The sequence below is a fragment of the Rhodnius prolixus genome, unplaced genomic scaffold (genome assembly GCF_049639745.1).
Source record: "Rhodnius prolixus isolate KJV_2025 unplaced genomic scaffold, Rpr scaffold_15, whole genome shotgun sequence".
Classification (NCBI taxonomy): domain Eukaryota; kingdom Metazoa; phylum Arthropoda; class Insecta; order Hemiptera; family Reduviidae; genus Rhodnius; species Rhodnius prolixus.
In genome coordinates this window covers 6,818,386-6,836,829 of record NW_027411605.1, presented here as the reverse complement: position 1 = coordinate 6,836,829, position 18,444 = coordinate 6,818,386, and the positions used below count along the sequence as shown (strand labels likewise).

The window sequence follows — 18,444 nt, the reverse complement described above, 5'->3', positions numbered from 1 at the left end:
GTTCTATGGTTGACTTCCGGTGAACTTGCGACACAATCACAGCACATTTTATGGATTTAGCACAGACTTTTGTTACACGCGGGTGTTAAATCCAACTTCGTGTAGTGCAATACATTATTTAAAAATGCAAATATAAAAACCAAACTCATTTTGCACCATGCTCGTGTTTTATTTAAACCATCATTCTACCACCATACAACAATTCATGCCCATGCCAATGCCAAACTGTGAAATTTAAATTACTATTCCAACACAAAGAGAACATCCAGTCTGGAGTCAATTGTGGATCAATTAAGTCAATTAAGTAAATCAAATGAAATTAAATGAAAAATGAAATAAATCCTTTGTACAAATAAATTTTAATAAATATGTACAATCTGCAATTGAGTGAACCACAAACAAAATAAAAATAAATAAACCAAACAGAAACCTTTTCTGAACACTCTAATGTAGAGACGCACTGATGACTGTGTAATAAATAATAATTTATGTACTATAAAATCCATAATTTAGTGTGTTTATGTACAATGAGCTGATAGTCTGAGCCAGCTGCTACTGTGTTATTGCGGAATGTGTGGAGTAGGAGCACTCACCCGGGATGTGTGGACAGGAGGGAGCTCCACTCCTGCAGGACCTGGTTGCTCTGCGACATGATCTCCGTCCTCAACGGCGCGTCCTCCAGCTCGTGCAGCCTGCAAGACACCAAGTGCATCAATTACTCACAGCTGCCATCTTTAAGACTGTATACAATCGGTTAGATTGTCAGAAAATGCGCACTTTCTGATTATCCCCCATCCCGAGTAAAAGGAAGGTTTCGAAATGGAGAATAACCAACTTGTTCCACATGGCGTGTCTTGATCACTTCTATCTATTTTCTACTATTTAGTGATATTTTAAAGATAAACCAAGAAGTCTTTTGATTTTGGAGAAATCACTCTGAAGTTTCCAGTAAGTAGTGAATGGCGGAGGAAGCAAAGTGACTTTAAGTGGCAAGTGTTGAGGAGGATGGCTGGATCCGGTTCAGCAGGTCTATTTCTTCATTCTCAATTCGCCAGGGTCTGGTTTATCAAGATTTGAAAAAAGTTAATTTCCTTTATAATGTGTTTAAAAATCGGAAAAAATTAAATTTGACATTTCTCGGTCAAGTTTGAAGCTACAACCACTCAGCATAAGTAATCTAACTTAACTGATCATACTTTAATATTTAACCAATGTGAATGTGAGTAATACTGACTCATCGAACTGGGCGCTGATATCATGATCCAGCATGAGGTCGTCAGAAGCCAGAGATTCACACGGCGAGAGTGTGTTCAGGGAGGTAACACTACCACGCTGAGGTCGTCCATTCCTGCAGGACACCTGACTTCCGTTCATGTTGGCCAACACCTGCGACACTTCCCCGGCCAGTCTACTAACTGAAATTTGCCAGATTAGTTTTACCATTCTGCGCGCATTACATCTGTCACATATCACAGATCAAAATCGTGCAATAGAATACGTACTTGTCCTGGATGTGTTCAGTATGGAGGCATCATCTGCATTCAGAGAGGCCAACAGATCTATGTTGTCTTCAGATCGGACACTTGTTTCAGTTCTCGACACACCATCCTTTCTTAATCTATGGCTGCCTTCCGTGTCGAATACTAAGCCAGGTTGATCTGCTATTTCATCATCTATTAAGAAATCTCTGTCCTTGGCATCCGAGCTGAAGGAGTTGGTGGGCGTGCCTGGGCTTCCGGGAGCGTCTGCAAGTTATCAACTTATCAACCCTTTTAATAATTTCTAAAATGTACCATTTTTCTTAATATTTTTAACCATGGATTGTTGGATGCAGGGAAGAATACTCACGATCATTTATTAAATTAATTTATTTATTATTAGATCATTACCTAGAGTTAGAAAAAAGAAAAAACTACCTGCAAGGTTTGGTGGAGGTGGTAACGGTTCTACGGAAGTTGTTTCACTACAGCTGATATCCGGCGATTCAGGTAACACTTCGTCCTCCAACATGGATGCGGACTGATCCATAACGGCCAGGTTGGCAAACTCAGGGTCTTCGATAGTCAGCAGGACTGATCTCAAGCCCGGTGACTGGTCAAGTTCAGGCATGTTAGCGCAGGGCAACTGTTCATCCAGAGCCATCGCCTCACCCCTTCCCCACATAGTCTCCTCGTCTTCTTCATCTAAGTTGGCCGTATCCTCCTCTTCAGGACTACAGCCCAGTCTTACTTTCTCACTTGATAATTTATCTCTGGTTCGAAAAGAAAATCTCGAGTTCATTATTTAAAAGTAACATTAGGATTAGAAGGTGTTACAGACTAAAATACTTTACAAACCTGCTTTGTTTTTCTTCATTGGACACTTCGTCGAAAACTTCATCGCCGGAAGAGGAAGAGGAAGAAGTTGTGAGAGGTGAACGGTTGGTGGCTTGTCGCAATGGGTGCCTAGCTGGTGAGTTGCCTGCGGCCAGCTGTTGAGCGCGACCTATGCCCCCATCCTCACTGGAGGCGGCAGAACGGCTTGGCTGCACGTCTCGCAGTTCGAACTGTTTGGTCCGGCCGTCCGTGAATACCATCTCCATGGGTCGCGCCTTCTGTGCACGGAATGTTCATCAGAATGAGGGTAGTAATAAACTTTGACTTCCAATCTGTCACCTTCTAAACTCAAAACATTTACTTTTAATCGTCCATGCTAAACTAATTGAATCGGAAACTTAATTCAGTGTAACTTCCCGATCAGGCCAAAGGCTTAGATAACCCAAACATATCCTTTTTTGAAACAAAGTCTTTTAGATTCCTACGCCGAACCTTTATTCAGTTCTTTCGAATAGAAGTTTTAAACTGGAGGTTAAACCGAAATAGCACTGTAGAGGCAACTACCAAGTCTACACTCGAGCGGCAGGAAGACAGTATTTCCTGCTCCAAAATAAACATCCAGCTTCTATTTCTGATATGCTACATCGAAATAAACGTCTTTGATTCTCCAGAATCCAAATTCCTTCACCAATCCCAAAATGGTTTTTCTACACAAAATTAATCAAATAAAATTCAAAGATTTTTAATTTACATACCTCCTTAAAATACATTTCCAGTTATGAATCTGATTAAGATTCTGAAATCTAACAAAACATTCATAGTTACTTAACCTACAGGCGACGCTGCTATTACTTGTCACAAAGTAGCCCTTTCCAGGATGCAGGTGCCTAAAATCCATTTTGCACGGAAAAACTGAATTTAGCGGCAGTTTTCGAGAAATATCAAAAAATTGAAAACTCTCTTCGATGAATTGTAATCAAATCGTTTGAGGAAAACAAAAACCCTTTTAAATGAAAGCCCCTCGAAACGGGCATATCCAACTGTAAGTAAATTTCGAAAAGCAAAACTTCCTCTTTTAAAAGTAAATACGGAAATAGAAGAATACGTCACCCTCATGATGAATTTAAAATTGAGAGAGCTGAGTGTTCAGTACCGGATGTGGACGGCTGGTCTTAGGCTGCACTCTATAAGCGCATCACAGAACTAGTGCAGCCTCCAACCACAGACTAGCTGCACACCGAGACTGTCCCGAACATACTGAGAGCTCCACAGACTGGAGATTGGCCGCTCGCCAGCCCAATCTTCCCAAATAACGCGCCGGTAGCGAGGGAATCATTGTAGAGTTACAGAGTGTTTAACTAGACCAGGATATTTTTATATCTCTCCGCTAACTAGGCGCCTATTATCTCATGAACAAAAAGTTATTGAGAGCTCTGTAGGAGGTTGGACATGAAAGCTGTCTGAAGTACATGAATGAGTACCATTGACTAATCGCCAATTTCCACGCGACGTGTTGAGTTCGATGGTGAACGACCCGAATTTCAAAACTTATCAGCGTGCTTCGGCAGATCAGAGCATTAACCCAGACTGACAGTTTAGTGGAACACCATTACACTTCCGGGCAATACTTCCGGTTGATAGATTTAGGCCCATAATGGCTCTAAAAGCGGATGTAAATATTCTAAAGAAAGAATAATGCCAGTTAATATTCTTACCGAGCTTGCGACCTAGCAGCCAGATCATCTTTGGGGCTGTCGGGCATATTTTACAGTTATCATGAACATTATTTTGTATAAAATATGCTACCATATGCTATTGACAATTATAATATTTTTTACCATGTTATATGTAAGGATAGGTGTGTCTGTTGTTGTGACCTTCCGGTTTTGAGATGTACTGATCTCACTCAAAACAGAGCAATGAAAACCGGAATCTCAAATGATTTGCCGGGGTAGCAGTACCAAATCAGCAAGGAAAGTATGGCGAACACGTGTACATTAATTATTAGCGTTTTAAGTGTTAAAACTGCGCCTGCACATCAGAACATCTGCAGCTGATTATGTGATTTAGGTTCTGAGAACGAACATCTGTACTCCAGAGGACATGTGTCTACATAGGAACATGTGGGCAACATGTTACGTCATCCTACCAGCGGTGGGGTATGCACATTACTCTCTGCAGCTTTCATTCCGTGCATTCCCTGCACGTTTTGCAATCTGATCTAGTTACTTTTTTATGAATCAATCCTTATACTTTTTAAACTGTGAGTTCTTATTAAGGAAATGTTACAAAACTAATTCACAAAGCGGAAGTTCCTACTTTACCTGGTGATGGAAATTTCTGAATTTGTGTGCCATATTTGGGCTGTGCTCCAGCTGTTGGATTTCCAACACGTTATCATTTCTGCAGGGCTTCTGTCCGCCGAAGCCAGAATCTGTAGGTGAACTCTGTCACAGAAAAGAACTTAATTTCAGTAAGAATTTCTTGGTTAGATTTAGAGTTAAGAGTTGAAGGGAGAGACTCACGGAGGAAGTGTTTGGTGCAGAGGTGGTGTAGAACTGCTTGCTCTGAGCGGCCCTCTGGTTGTTTGCCTTGGTCTTGGCCAGTTTGTCAGCCTGAGGTCCAATGCCGTTGACGCCGTTCACAGCGGATGTCGGCCTGTAGGTGGCGCTCTGCGGCAATGGAAGTCGAGACGTCTTCAGAGCATACTTGCCCGAGACTTGCTGAGCTGCTGGCGACGCCGGTACGTTGGAGACGCAACTTGCGGACGCACTGCTGGAAGATTTATTGTTGCATCTGGGCTCAGACATGCTGCGCTGTTTGCTGGCCAGCTACAAAAATTCTCAGTTAACCTTATGCAAGCAGAGCGAAGCACAGAGAATCACACTCACCTTTCTCTGTATGCTAGTTTTATAGTTCTCATTCGCACATTTAAAAATCTATTAATTATTAAGGCGAAGGAAGTGATGGACTTCACACGAGTAATTTGAATTTGCGAATCCACTCTTAGAACACTCAGGGTGAATACTGTAGATGTTTTCTGCCCTTAGCATACACGTTTCCGTTCACCTACATTATCTAAATTCTATATGTATTTAAAACAGAAGAACCATCAATCTCTGGTAACGTATGATAATCCAAGTGTCAGAAATAAAGAAATCAAATGTGCAGTGGAGGATAAAATAATGAATAAATCAAGCTTCACATCATCACGAACTGAATTAAATTTTCAGTCCAGATAAGGTCATTAATCAGAAATAACGAACTGCAGGAGGAAGAGACGCATCACTGGATCCAAACTCAGGGACCTTTAAAATATATTTCCACTGAAATCCCAATTTCTAAATTTTCATACGATCCTAAAAAGTTGCAAACACAAGTGAAAAGACTTACTTTAAGCGCCGGTGTAGACTGAGGTCGGTTACTCTGTCTGAAGTCGGATTCACTTTTTGAATCTGATTGGTTGATGTCGGCCACTTTTGACATCGCTGATGGTGGCCGGAATCCGAAACGGTTGGTCGACTTGGTTCCATCTTTCTTCGCTCTGGCTAGTTTCGATGAACCTAAGAGTTCAAAGTTCAACTTAGTTTCAATTCACCACTCTAATTAACTTTTTTTTTGAACGATTTTTCCAGAGAGATCCTAGTTATGATTAGTTCTGGGGAGCAGTAGATTAATCTTGCCTTTAAAGTGTCATTTAAGTAGAATATCCGGTCTCATTGCCTCGATGAAATTAATAGGAAATAAATATATAAACAAAACTCGACATTTTTGGAAAATATTTAGTCAGCGGAAGTCCAAATTTAGTGAATAATTCAGTTATTTTTAACAATTTTTATTCACACGAATTCCAAATCTCAAGAAAATGAAAGCAGGAAAACAGAGATGGCACTAGATTAGAACTATGAGTCTACCTGGTGAACGGTGGATTCAGTAAACTTCCCAATTTCGATCTACCGCGGTCTGTTTAACAGAAGACCCAAGGGCTTGGCTTTCCCACGGTCTTGCTGACACTATGTACATGTACAATTATTTTTGCCGGTTGCATGACTTGGCACAGTCTGAGGTCATGCGAATATCGATCTGCAGATCGTCCGCGCGGAGGAGTCGTACTGTCTACAGAGTTGAGTCACGGCCAGTAGTGTACTTCCCCACCTTATCCGGAGTTCCTCCTTTACTGAATTTCACCTGCCGCTATCTACTTCTTTTCTTACATAAAATCCGCCAACTCTTAGGCTGACTTACCTTGCCTTGGGTGCACGGGAACGATAACTAATCGCTCAATGGTCTCCTGCAGGACGCCACCAGTCTCCGAAGGCAGTGACGGCTCAGTGGGAAGACCCACGCCTCGTGTGGCTCCAGACGGCGGTGATGGTTTCTTAAAACCGAACATTGTTACTTGTCCACGCGAGATCTGTGGACAGCGTTTTCCTTTCTCCATCTGTGAACAATAGATAATCGCATAAGAAACATCCGCACTCATTGTTATGATCGATAAACTCTCTTGGGAAACTTACGAAATGTTTAAATGTCGAATTGTGTTGTTGCATTGAGCGCTGTAACATGTGGAGTGTTACGATTTGTTTGGAAGCGTGACAAATCGAGTGTCCAGTGACACATGACTGTTACAATGCACAATTGCACACCACATAGATCACCAATTACTAAGCCTTGAAAAACATAGTAGAGTTTTGTCGAAACGTTGGCGTAGATTCAAATGGAATATTGCCCTAGGCCAACACTTACCATAAACCTTGGCGTTGAAAGAAATTTTGTGACTTTGTGTTCATTTCTGATTTTTTTTTAATTTGCACATAATATTGTAATATGCGCACGCTAGACAGTGGTACCCTGCACGGACTGTCTCCAGTTAACCTGCCATGATCATCTTGTCACACCAGATCGCAGAGCATTCAAGGCCGCCATGTCACACGGCAATATTACCACTAAGTAATTGATGAGCGGACCCACCGTCCTTCCTGAGGAAAAAATAAAGTGAAGAAAGCGCCTCGCTGAATGTAGCTGCCAGGAATAACAGATCGATAGCAGGCCTTTCTATAACCACTTACCTTGGAGGCATCGATCTACTTACGGATCTAATATTTTCTTATATAATTGCCGAGAACTCATTGTCAAGAGATCTGACCACATTTTGGCAATGTGAAATATTGGTAAAACCAATTATGTTTTGAATCAAGTCAAATTATTGTATGCTTGGGAAAAAAATTAAAAAGTATTCATAAACCTTTTAATAATAAATTCAGTATATCCTACAGAAGGTTACTACTTGCATTAGGACAGCGATGAGTCCTTGGGACTTCAGAGAACCTCATACGGCCATTACCCTTGAATGTTGACAAGAACATTGAAGTTAAGTATTGATGAGATTAACGACAATTCCGTCAGTACTCACGAATAGAAAGTAGCGAATATAACGAAAAAATTAATGTCGGTGCCACGGTGATATTTTTCGCACAAAACACTTTCGAGAAAATTTCATTACGAAAACTGCAATTAGAGTAAATCATATCACTTCAGTCAGCTAATCTTTAAATCTGTCTTCTTTAAATAAACTGATGCTGAGGACGCCTATTCTGCTATTATGCATTTGGCACCTAGTTGGGTGTTTCAATATTTTATCACTTTGGTTCTGTTTTCGGGAACTTCCAGACTTTACTCAATCAAGTTACTCACCTAACGAATGTCAAGTAAAGAAACTTTTGAGTTAGTTTTCCAAATGCGAAATAACTCCAGCTGTCCAGTTTGTGTACGATCTCGGCAAGGGGTTCCCTAACCTAAATTCTGTAATTCAGCACCCAGACTTTTAATTTAAGGACCATTCCGAGTATATGCTGAGAGCTCGGAAAGCAAGAAAAACCGGAAGTGCAGAGAGAATAGGAAGTACGAACTGACAAATAATTTGAATTTACTCACCCATCCGAACAAGAACATAACGATCTTCATGCTGGCAAGACAGTGTAACTAGACCGCACTGCTAGTCGTGACTGAATAAACTGAAGTTATATTTTGTTAAATCGCTATTTGGTAATTTAAATTATGGAATGTTGTGAAGAAGTGCAGCGTGGCAGGTTATCTAATGATGCAACCTCTTGCACTGTTAACGTTTCGCGCGAATGAGCACACGCTACCTCAATAACACATAACACCCTTAGGCTGGAAACATAGTGGAGCGGCGAGCAAAGCGGCGATGATAGCGAAGAGCGAAGCGGCGAAATCAAACACAAGTAAACATATGGGACCGCGCATAGTGGCGAGCAAAGCGAAGATAGAGCAACTCTATCTATTTCTAGTTTTTGTTTTTGCCGCTTTGCTCTTCGCTATCATCGCCGCTTTACCCGCCGCTCCACTATGTTTCCAGCCTTAGGGTTATATAACACAGTCGAGTGCAGGTTAGCCCCTAATATGGTTATAACAAGGATTACAGCTGTTTTTTTTAGACACACTATATCCTTCCACTATATATTCTGAAATGTTCAGCCCACTGTTCTAAGTATCATCTTAACCTTCAAACTGATCTAAGAAATTTCTTTTTTTACGACATTAAAAATCGCTACAAAAATTCTAACACACCAGATCCATTCCAAACGGTTCATTCTCGAAACTCTCTCCACACAAAACCAAGTCATTCTATAAGAAAACTGGAACGCCGTTTTCAATGAATACCAACAACCAGTTATTTGAAGATTTAATGGAGTTCCTCTACTAGCGACAACTCTCCCCCTCACGACCTTAAGACATGCCGATTTAATATAGCGACAGAATGTTTACTGAAAGCACTATTTGTACACTGGAGAGGCAATAAAAAAAAACCATATGTATGTTAGTACTTCTATCCTACATTATTGAATTCGGAGATGAGTTTTGCGGACCCAGAACACTGGCATCTAGTCAGCAAGGTATTTAACTAGCACATTGCGCATCACTGGAGACCGGAAATTGACAATTAAGGTCCTGTCTATGCTCTAATGGATTATAGTTTCACAACTATCAACTTTTATCTCTTTGGTGGACATGGACTCCTCCTCATGCTTCAGTATTTACCACGACACATGACTTCCATTAGCTCCGCTCACAAGCGCGAAGTAATCTTCAAACTTGGAATGTTTAATCGAGGTTTAGTTGCTCTAGTAATTAATCTTTCACAAAAAAAAAAAAAAAATGCCACTGTTGAGAGCAGTAACAGATACAGAAGGAAACGTTTGGGAGGAGGGCGATTCTGCTAAAGTAGTGCAGGGAAGGAAAGCGGAAGTGCGACATTGCACAACTGCTATTTCTATCTAATTCTAGGCCATCGGCAAAGGCATTACAACGTTAGGATGATCACTTTCTTTTGAAGTTTCCTTCAAGGAAAATTGATTTTTGAGGGAATCTTTAGAAGTAACTCCTGCAGTAGTGCATAATCTCATAATATGACAGTGACCCCAGCGAAGACAAACAGCAGTGGGAGGAACATGCCTTCTTAAGGCTGCAGTGAGTCAGAGCAGAGGTGCTGTTTGTTGTGACTTCCGGCCATTCTCACAGCTGCAACATCCTTCTACTTACCTTGAAGTATAGTCACCTCTCAGAGTATTAGTTCAATCAACTACAAGATGGAAATTAAAAAAGTGGAAAAAAATTTATTCTCGGGAAGTAATTTAGTTCCGTTTCGAGATGACCGAATTCAACCATTTTAATTAACTTTTATCTGTGGAAAATGAAGAAAAGCGCTGTAAAGTGCATCTTCTTGTCTTAAACTTTTTAATTCGATATCGCGTATAAAGTGCTAAAGTACATCTTGATTTATCTGATAAGTTCCACTCGGATTATTTATTTCTAACAAAATCACCAAGGTGGCCTCTAGCGTTCGTGGGGCAAACTAAAATACGGGCCACAAAAATAAATTCGTTTTAATTTATACGCAAACAAACACAGTTCTCCAATGGAGAATTGAGATTCACAAAATTTTAGTGAATGACTGACTGAAGGAAAAACTCAGTGTTGAGCGCGTTATCAGCACACCACTTCCTGTCAACAGATGATGACTCAACGTTGATGTTTTCGAGTAGCTACTGTTATCTGTGGAGTGCGACCTCGTGCAGCTCACCTAAACAAACAGTTTTGTGAACAATGGAATCATTGCCAGAAATACTGAGTTCTATCGAGCACACTTCCCGTATCAGGTAATGCAGATTAGCGATCTTCAAATGAAATGCACTTTTACAGCTCCCTGCTTGAGTTCTAAACAGTGGTTTTCGCCAAACTGGTTGGTAAGAGGAAATGAATGTTTGTGGGTCAGCACAACTCAAAACCGCAGGAAGATTAAAATTTGACATCACGGATTACGCCGGGCCTCAAAAATCACTCACAGAAAAGATTTTGATGCAAATTAGCCAAACGGAAGTGCCGCTTTTCCGGAACCGGATGTTCCACTAATTTCTCCATAACTGCTCAAAATCATTTCCTTTAAACTTGCTACTAAATCGTTTAACCATTTTATTCATAGATACAGCTCATTTAAATGCACTTTTTTGAGAGATGGGTGCGGCTATCTAAATACAATCTATGGTCTTCTCATCTGCACAATATTGATAACAGAAACAACCAAAATGCCAAATTTGAAGAAAATTGGTTAACGTCAAATACCACCACTCAGAGTTTTTAGAATTTTAAGCGATTTTTTCCCGAACCAAGTTCCAAGGTTACCTCTATGTACTCAGTCTGCTAAGTGTACTTAGTGTGCTAATCAATTGTAGACTAGAGTTAATCAATCAATTTAATTTTAATCAATAAGTCAAATTAATCCCTTTTGTAAACTTCCTGGACTGTTAGGTAGGTATTTAAATTTAAAAAAAAAAAGAGTAATTTGTTATCCTAAAATTAACGTATTATTGAATAGAAAGTTTATTTTGTTGATTAGTATTTTTAATTTTAAAGAAACTTGACGGGCGGTTATGACCGAGTCGAAGTTGTTAAAATTATAATTTTTATTTTGTTTCTGTAATTTGTATTTCTGTATTCTTAATGAACCACATTATTATTGATCATAATAATAATATTACTTTGTTTTTTTTAAGAAAAAAGTATATTGGCATGGCTACTTGCAGCCGTATGCCAGACATTATTATAATTATTATAGACTATTAAGTTTACTATCTTTTTTGGTGCTTACTCTAAGTCCCAAAAAAATTTCATCCCGGAAACGGACGTAAGAGAAAGTCGTGTAAAAGTGTTCGCACAAAGTTGATGTTGAACTTTGCCGGAAACAGTTGCACGGCCAATGCGTTCTTTTGCTGGGTGTAAACCAACTAACTTTTAGATACTTCCGATTCGAGAACGGGCGACCTGTGAACGCGCAATTTGGAAAATAGAAACTTTCTCAGCGGGATAACCTTTATTTGTAAGTTATGTCCAGGAAAGAGGTACTTTAGGGAAAGGATTGCCGCTGGCTTTCCTGTAAACATTAAAACTTAATTACGTAAAATGAGACAGCGTGAATGATGATGGCGATTAATGTTCACATAAAAAAACAAAATCGTGCAAGTGATTCTTGTTGATCTCTTAGTGACAGCTAGAAATGAGATGAGTTGTTGAAGTGAACAGAGTCACGGTTGATAGGATATTCCTACTAGGAGGAATCTTAATTAGACTAACTAGACCTTTGCCCTTAGGCAAAGTTTTCTTAAGCTTACCTCAGTCTCCATCTGAGTGGACAAACTGTTCTAGATTTCACCATCCTCTGAGTTCAAAGGGCCAATTCTTCTAAACGCTGATGATATGAGTAGTATAAACATTTGTTTTTCTTTTTATTATTTTTGTTACGAAAGTTAAACTTAAAAAATAGTTGAATAGAAGACTACTATTGATAACAGACTAAACAAACAATCAAGAAGAAAGCAACTAATTATTTAAGAAACTAATGGTAGATACTGTGACTAGAATAACGCACTAGAAGTAGTGATAACGAAGACTGCCGGCTAGTTAACAGCAAGAGCAGGAAGAGGGGAGCAGCAGTGAGAGTGGGGACTGATAGGGGCGCACTGCGCAAGCGAATTGGAAGTTCGATTGCAGCCGACTGGCCACCGAGTCTAGTTGGGCCTTGCTGTTGCATTTTACTGCTGAATGCCAACGCAGAATTCATGTGGTGTTCACAAATCGAGACTAGCTCATGAACTAAAACATTTGGATTAAACATTTCATTCTCATAAATATTATAGAAGTGATATGAGCGAATAATGTACCCTGTTTAAGAACATAACCTGGAACGCACTTTTACCATAAAATCCTAAAGAAATACGCACTTCTGGTCACGTCATTTCCTTCAAAATCGCAAATCCAGGAACTCGTCAGTTCTTCACAAATATTATAAAAGCGATAGATCCGTACATTGCACTTAGGTCGCACTATAGACCGGAAAGACATTATTCCATACCCCAGAAGTGCCTTAAAACGAATTGGGCATGCGTTTACTCAATAGTCTACACGGGCTACACTCCAGAACACCTCAGAATTTTGGTATTTCGTTTTAAGACTTTAGGCTGGTCAGTTAAACCTAATCTCCACAATGTTGCAGCTGTAGAAGAAAGCTAAAATGCTCCATTAGGTTGCTGGACATGCAGCACTGAGTCATTTCCATTAAGAGACCACCTGTTATTAGTAGAAATTGCAGGTGGGAGTAATGAACAAGCTGTCTGGTGACCCAATCAACACGAATAGGTGTTGGGCAATCCATGAACTCATAACACTAGCTAATTTTGACGCTTCTTATTTCCATAACTAATAGTCAGTTTTTATGACATTCTAGCAACTTAATGAGAATGTTTGCTACTACAAATTAAGAGAAATTAGAACATATTAGATGCCGTAGTTTGGGAGATATGTTTAATTTTCAGACCCTTTCATTACACCCAAGATTTAGAATCTTCATATCTCATTTATTAATATTTAGTTTTCAATAAAATTCTAGTCAATTGGAGAGAATGTTTGCTACTGCAATTGAGAGATTGGAATTTGAAGTACAATAATTATGAAGATTTAAGTTATTCAATCTTAATGCAACTTTCATTGCATTTCTTTTCTTAATTGAATGTCTCGTTAATAATGTTGAGACGTTCTTATAATTTCCCATATTTTTTTGGTTTTACTGTCTTCAGAAGAACAATGCCAGTAGGATAATGAAGGCAGAAGGTAACAGTATTGTTCGTAATAGTTACTTCAAATGTAACGTCGAAACTTGTTTGGAACAGTTTGGATAGGAGTTGTTGATCACTCCTCTGTATGCGTCACCGCCTAAAGGGAGCTCTTCTAGTGTCGAGGAAGTTGAGATCTATTCACGTTTAGTCGAGCACATCGTGAACTACGATCGAGTCCTCACTCTTGGAAGCCGACCTGCATCTCCCCATTTCCACCCAGATCAAACTCTTCCTCCAACTGGATACATGAGCTGATGTCAATTTGGCGATTTCCATTAGTGCCCTAACAATGTGGTTTTTCCGATTTTCCGTCTCCAAGAACAAACTCTTCCTCCAACTGGATACATGAGCTAATGTCAATTTGGCGATTTCCTTTAGTGCCCTAACAATGTGGTTTTTCCAATTTTCCGCCTCCAATGTGACATCTCCATGGCTGCCTCCATCCAATCGATGCACTACTAACCTGGGACAGTTTTAGAATACTGTGCAAAGCAGGGATGATAATTGGAAATATCTTTTAAGGAATGTCACGCAATCCAAGTTGCTCAGAATGTAGTATCTAGTAGCAACACAGAAATGGAGTTCGATTATTCATTGAAGGACGCGACCTAGTTCGGTGCGGACTGTCGATAATCCACTTTCATGGGCACAACCTCAAGGACAGCTGACACAACAGGCGTCTCCAGTGATCAACATCTGTTCTGCAATCTTTGTCCTGCGTAATTCTTTTTTTTTTTTTTTTTTTTTTTTTTGCAACAACTCTGCTGAAAGGAAAAGTTCTATTGTGGACGTCGAAATTCTTACATTTCTAATACCTAACCTAAACTAACCTTTATAAACATAAGTCTTAACGGAGTGTTAATTGACTTTGTTGATTTATCCACGTAAATAAAGTTAATATTTCACAGCCATTAGGATCTTATGTACAGGCTTATAGAAGTCATTTCTATTCCAATAACCTTCAGAATGGACTAATAGTAATAGCCGATCTACAAGTAACTTACCTAATAGCAGCTTTCCTATATATAATGAAAATTTTGACCAAATTTTCAAATTTAAATTATCAAATTTTTGATTCCATCAACTGTACGATATTTTGTTGCATCAAAATGTATTAGTGAAATTCTGAGATAGAAGATTTAATCATTGGAAGCTGGAACGATTCCTTGTAATTCTTCTTGGCAGCCACCAGAGTTTAAACTGAGAGTTGGAGGCGTTTGAACTTGGACGTAACTTCTGTTGGGCTACCTCCTGGCTTTGGATCTCAAGAAATCATGGTCTTAACAGTGTTCTAGGACAACTATTACGTCACCTTTCCTTCACAGTATCCTTCTTAATTCATTAAACATGCTTAATGCTGATTACAGCCATCTTTATGGTACAAATGGCCACTTTCCAGTTAATTAAGAATTGTGAGTGTACCCTTGAGTTTTAAACATTTCCCTTGCTGAAGCAAAGTAACACCTGTTGAGCGAAAAGTCTTAATACCAGTTTAACTTACATCTGAAAAATCAATATCTCGTTAACAAGTAATCAATACTCGTTCGGTACGATCTTGGCAGTGTAACGTCACCAACCATAGCCGGAAACCAACAAACAGCCATAACGAGTGAGCTGATAACTACAAAATGTTCCAGTAATTTTGGCCGTCTTCCGGTATGGAACAATGCCAGTGAAGGGACCCCCTTCAGGGAAACAATGGACCAGATCTTTAGTTCCGCTCGATTATCCCACTTCTCCAAGATACTCTAGTTTCTCACATAGCAACCACAGGCAGAGAGCTCAAGACAGAAGATCAAATGAGAGACTTTACTTCGTTTAAATTAATTTCATTCCCCCGGATATGAGAAATTTCTGGTTCGAAAACTCATAAGACTTTCTCTTTCTACAATTTTCAAGGTTCTAATTCGGAAGTTCTCTCCGGCAACGTCTCACTAACATTATACAGTTGGTAACCCTGTAGGTTACACTTAAGAGGAAAGCCTGCTCCCAAAGTTTTGAAGTATGAAGTTTTGAAAAAAACTATCGGAGGGGCAGTTTTGACAAAATCTCCTAAAATTTGAGAAATCTAATGAGAAGGCTCGACTTCCGGCCGAGGAATTCTCTGTTACCTCAGCATTGAAGCCTTCATGATCGCCATCCCTTGTGCAGGAAGAGGAAGTGAAAGTGCTGAATGAAACCTCACATGATTTCCATTGCATGACTTCATTGATCGTTCGCTTAAACTTGTAACTCTAATAATAACTTTGGTCTATAAACAGATTTATAAACGTGCTTGTAGCCAATCAAGTTCTCAAGTTTTCACCACGGCAGTAAACGGTGTTTTTTTGTTTAACTTCGCTCACTTATCGAAAGTGGATGTAAAGCAATCGGGCAGAATGTTGAAGTAAATAATAGTTCAGTATAAAACAAAAATACTAACTTAGGTTTTTGATTTACTAGCTACCTAACGATTTCATGGTTTCTATACAGTTCAGTGGCTAAATCCAGCTAGACTCATGGTTAACCACAAATAAATTTGCCGTTTTAGCGAGCGATATATACATTTTGAGGTCATCAGTATATGTTTAAAGTGAATAGCCGTGGCCGTCTCTAAACGGGTCGACCAGTAAGCTCTAATCAGGAAGCAAACCGTCCAATTGTTTTTAATGAAATCTAGACAGCAGCTGTATCTAGTCACACTGAAATCGTAGGGTAGATTCTATCATCTGTAACACAGTTTTACAAGCGCTCTGTTATTGTACAGATTTTCTATTCTGCGTTGTCACCGAAAATACATATTTGCAGGACCTCAGAGTGAGTGAGTGAATAAAAATTTAAGATTGACAATGGATAATGGGCAAACAAGTATAAACTTACTCGGAAAATTCCACAATCTGCAGGAAATTCCTCAAAATATGCAATTAATTGATTGTATTTGTAGGCGGAAATATGGGAAGTGACGTAAAACTAATAAAATCAATATTTTATTACTTCAAAAATTATTTTGGGTAGACCCCCCTGCCTTTTCCCCGTAAGAGGAAGCTACGTCAATGGTCAAACGTCAGCGCAAAGTTTTTGATCATCACCTACTGCGCAGTTTGTATTTTGCTTATTCCTTATCAACAACAGGAGACAGAACAATAACTTTACTGCACATCACGTGACCCCATTAGTAATTCAAAGAATGTGGTCACAGAAGTAAAACGAAGAACCATTGTCAGGCAAGATTGACGCACGAGGCAAAGACAAAAGATGTTTAATGACAGACCTTAACCACTTTGGATGCACATTTTAGCGGCAATATGATCGTGACGTCACCGACTGCTAACATATGGCTCAGTACTGCCAATCTATAAATATGGCCTAGCATGAATCACAAGTTATAAATTCACTTCTTAAATTCTCTGTCTAATTTTCGAAATTGTGTTTGTAAATACAAGTTTTCAGCTTCATTGTTGAAAAAATATATTGATTTGTAATTTTGTGTTTTTAAAAGCGACCAAAAAAGTTTAAAGTACCTACTCTAATTTGAATTTTCTTTAATAGATCAGTGAAAATGTTTTGATTTTTTCTCAAAATTCAGAAATTCTCAAAAAAATAAAAAATGCAGCTACGTTTCTTTTAACTTTGCGAAGTATCTCTTACTCAAGGAGGTATATCGGGCCGGCTTTTATATTTGGAGTTTATCCAAAGAAATACCAATTTTCAGAAGGATTTTAAAGTTAACGTGAATATGTTTTTAAAAAAAATATGATATTGTTGCAGTTAAGTGTTATCTACAGGTGCTAAGTGACAAGCGACAACACATGTCGGTGATAATTCAGAGATAAAGCCGATAAATAATTGTGGTGACAGCAAACAGCTGAGCGACCTTAACAACACTGTTTACCTAATTGCGATCATTTTATTCTACAGCCAACACAAGAATGGTGCTGTTGTAGATGTGTAGTCGAGGTACCGCTGAGTAACACCAGTTAGCGCCATCTGCACACAGCTAATGAGTGGAACAAAGTTATCCAGTGTTAGTTCAATTCACGTCGCCTAGATCTCACTGTTGGACAGTCTCGCTTCCTCGAGTTTTTTCAAAAATTTATTTTTTAAACTTGCACTAGGCAATCAAAAGCTTGAAAGAGCTTTATAAATTTCTTAGGACAATGGCAGATTTCCAAATTATCTTCGTTTGCAAACTTTTTGCCTGCGTAGTTTTAGTTCTGCAGTTTATAATATTGCAATAGGCCATATTTTTGAGTTTTTACCAAAGTATTAGTTTTGAGGTACCCCTCCTAAGATTTTTTTTTTATTATCCTTTTGATGTAATTTACACCTGTACCTAGAGGGTACAATAAATGTGATAAGTATAAATCAATAGCGTGTCAGACGTGAATGACGGTCATCCAGTGATGGCCGCCATTAGCTACCCAGTTGGTCACGGGGCCAACGGCGCCTCAGCCGTCTTCGAGGATTGGAGGGTAGCGTAGTTGTAGACAAATTTGCAGCTAAAGGATTGGGATGAAGTGAGAGTTTTTGGTGAAAATTTTTATATCGAATTTTGGCAAGTTCGGAGATGATTGGAATTTGGAGATCTGTATGGATTGTGTGGTTGCTAATATAGAATGGGGCGTCTAGTATGCGGCGGAGTATTTTGGATTGCAGTGTTTGTAGTCTATTGAGGTTGGATTTTTTAGCTGTTCCGTAAAGTTCGAGTCCGTAAGTCCATATTGGTGTGAGAAGGGCTGTATAGAGTCGTCGTTTGTTCTGTAGTGAGAGTTTTGAGCGTTTGTCGAGTATCCTGGCTAGAAGTTTGTATCGTTTGTTTAGTTCGGTACGTTTAAGTCTCGTATGGGGGTTCCAGGCAAGTCTCTTGTCTAGGTACATTCCAAGGTACCGCACATGGTCGGCTGGTGGGATAGGTGTGTGATGTAAGAAGACAGGTGGCGGAGTTTGACGTTTGAGTGTGA

General features: G+C 39.3%; 1 protein-coding gene across 15 annotated transcripts in view; it reads right to left on the bottom strand.

The window, feature by feature from the left end:
• Positions 1-18,444, bottom strand: part of LOC141454990 (uncharacterized) — a 68,474-nt gene that overhangs the window by 20,266 nt on the left and 29,764 nt on the right. For 13 of the 15 annotated variants that reach the window (XR_012459078.1, XR_012459080.1, XR_012459082.1 and 10 more), the window contains 9 exons: positions 6,561-6,756; positions 5,709-5,878; positions 4,841-5,146; positions 4,640-4,762; positions 2,337-2,593; positions 1,917-2,251; positions 1,503-1,745; positions 1,235-1,415; positions 594-692 (listed from right to left, as the gene is read on the bottom strand). Coding sequence is in view for 10 of the 15 variants with exons in the window: in XM_074129778.1 (XP_073985879.1) it covers positions 594-692; positions 1,235-1,415; positions 1,503-1,745; positions 1,917-2,251; positions 2,337-2,593; positions 4,640-4,762; positions 4,841-5,146; positions 5,709-5,878; positions 6,561-6,756 (1,910 nt within the window). In the remaining 5 variants the exon portion in view is untranslated. Of the gene's footprint in view, positions 1-593; positions 693-1,234; positions 1,416-1,502; positions 1,746-1,916; positions 2,252-2,336; positions 2,594-4,639; positions 4,763-4,840; positions 5,147-5,708; positions 5,879-6,560; positions 6,757-8,249; positions 8,648-12,004; positions 12,929-18,444 lie in introns of those variants that run through there. The other 2 variants (XM_074129780.1, XM_074129776.1) reach the window with 2 other exon arrangements.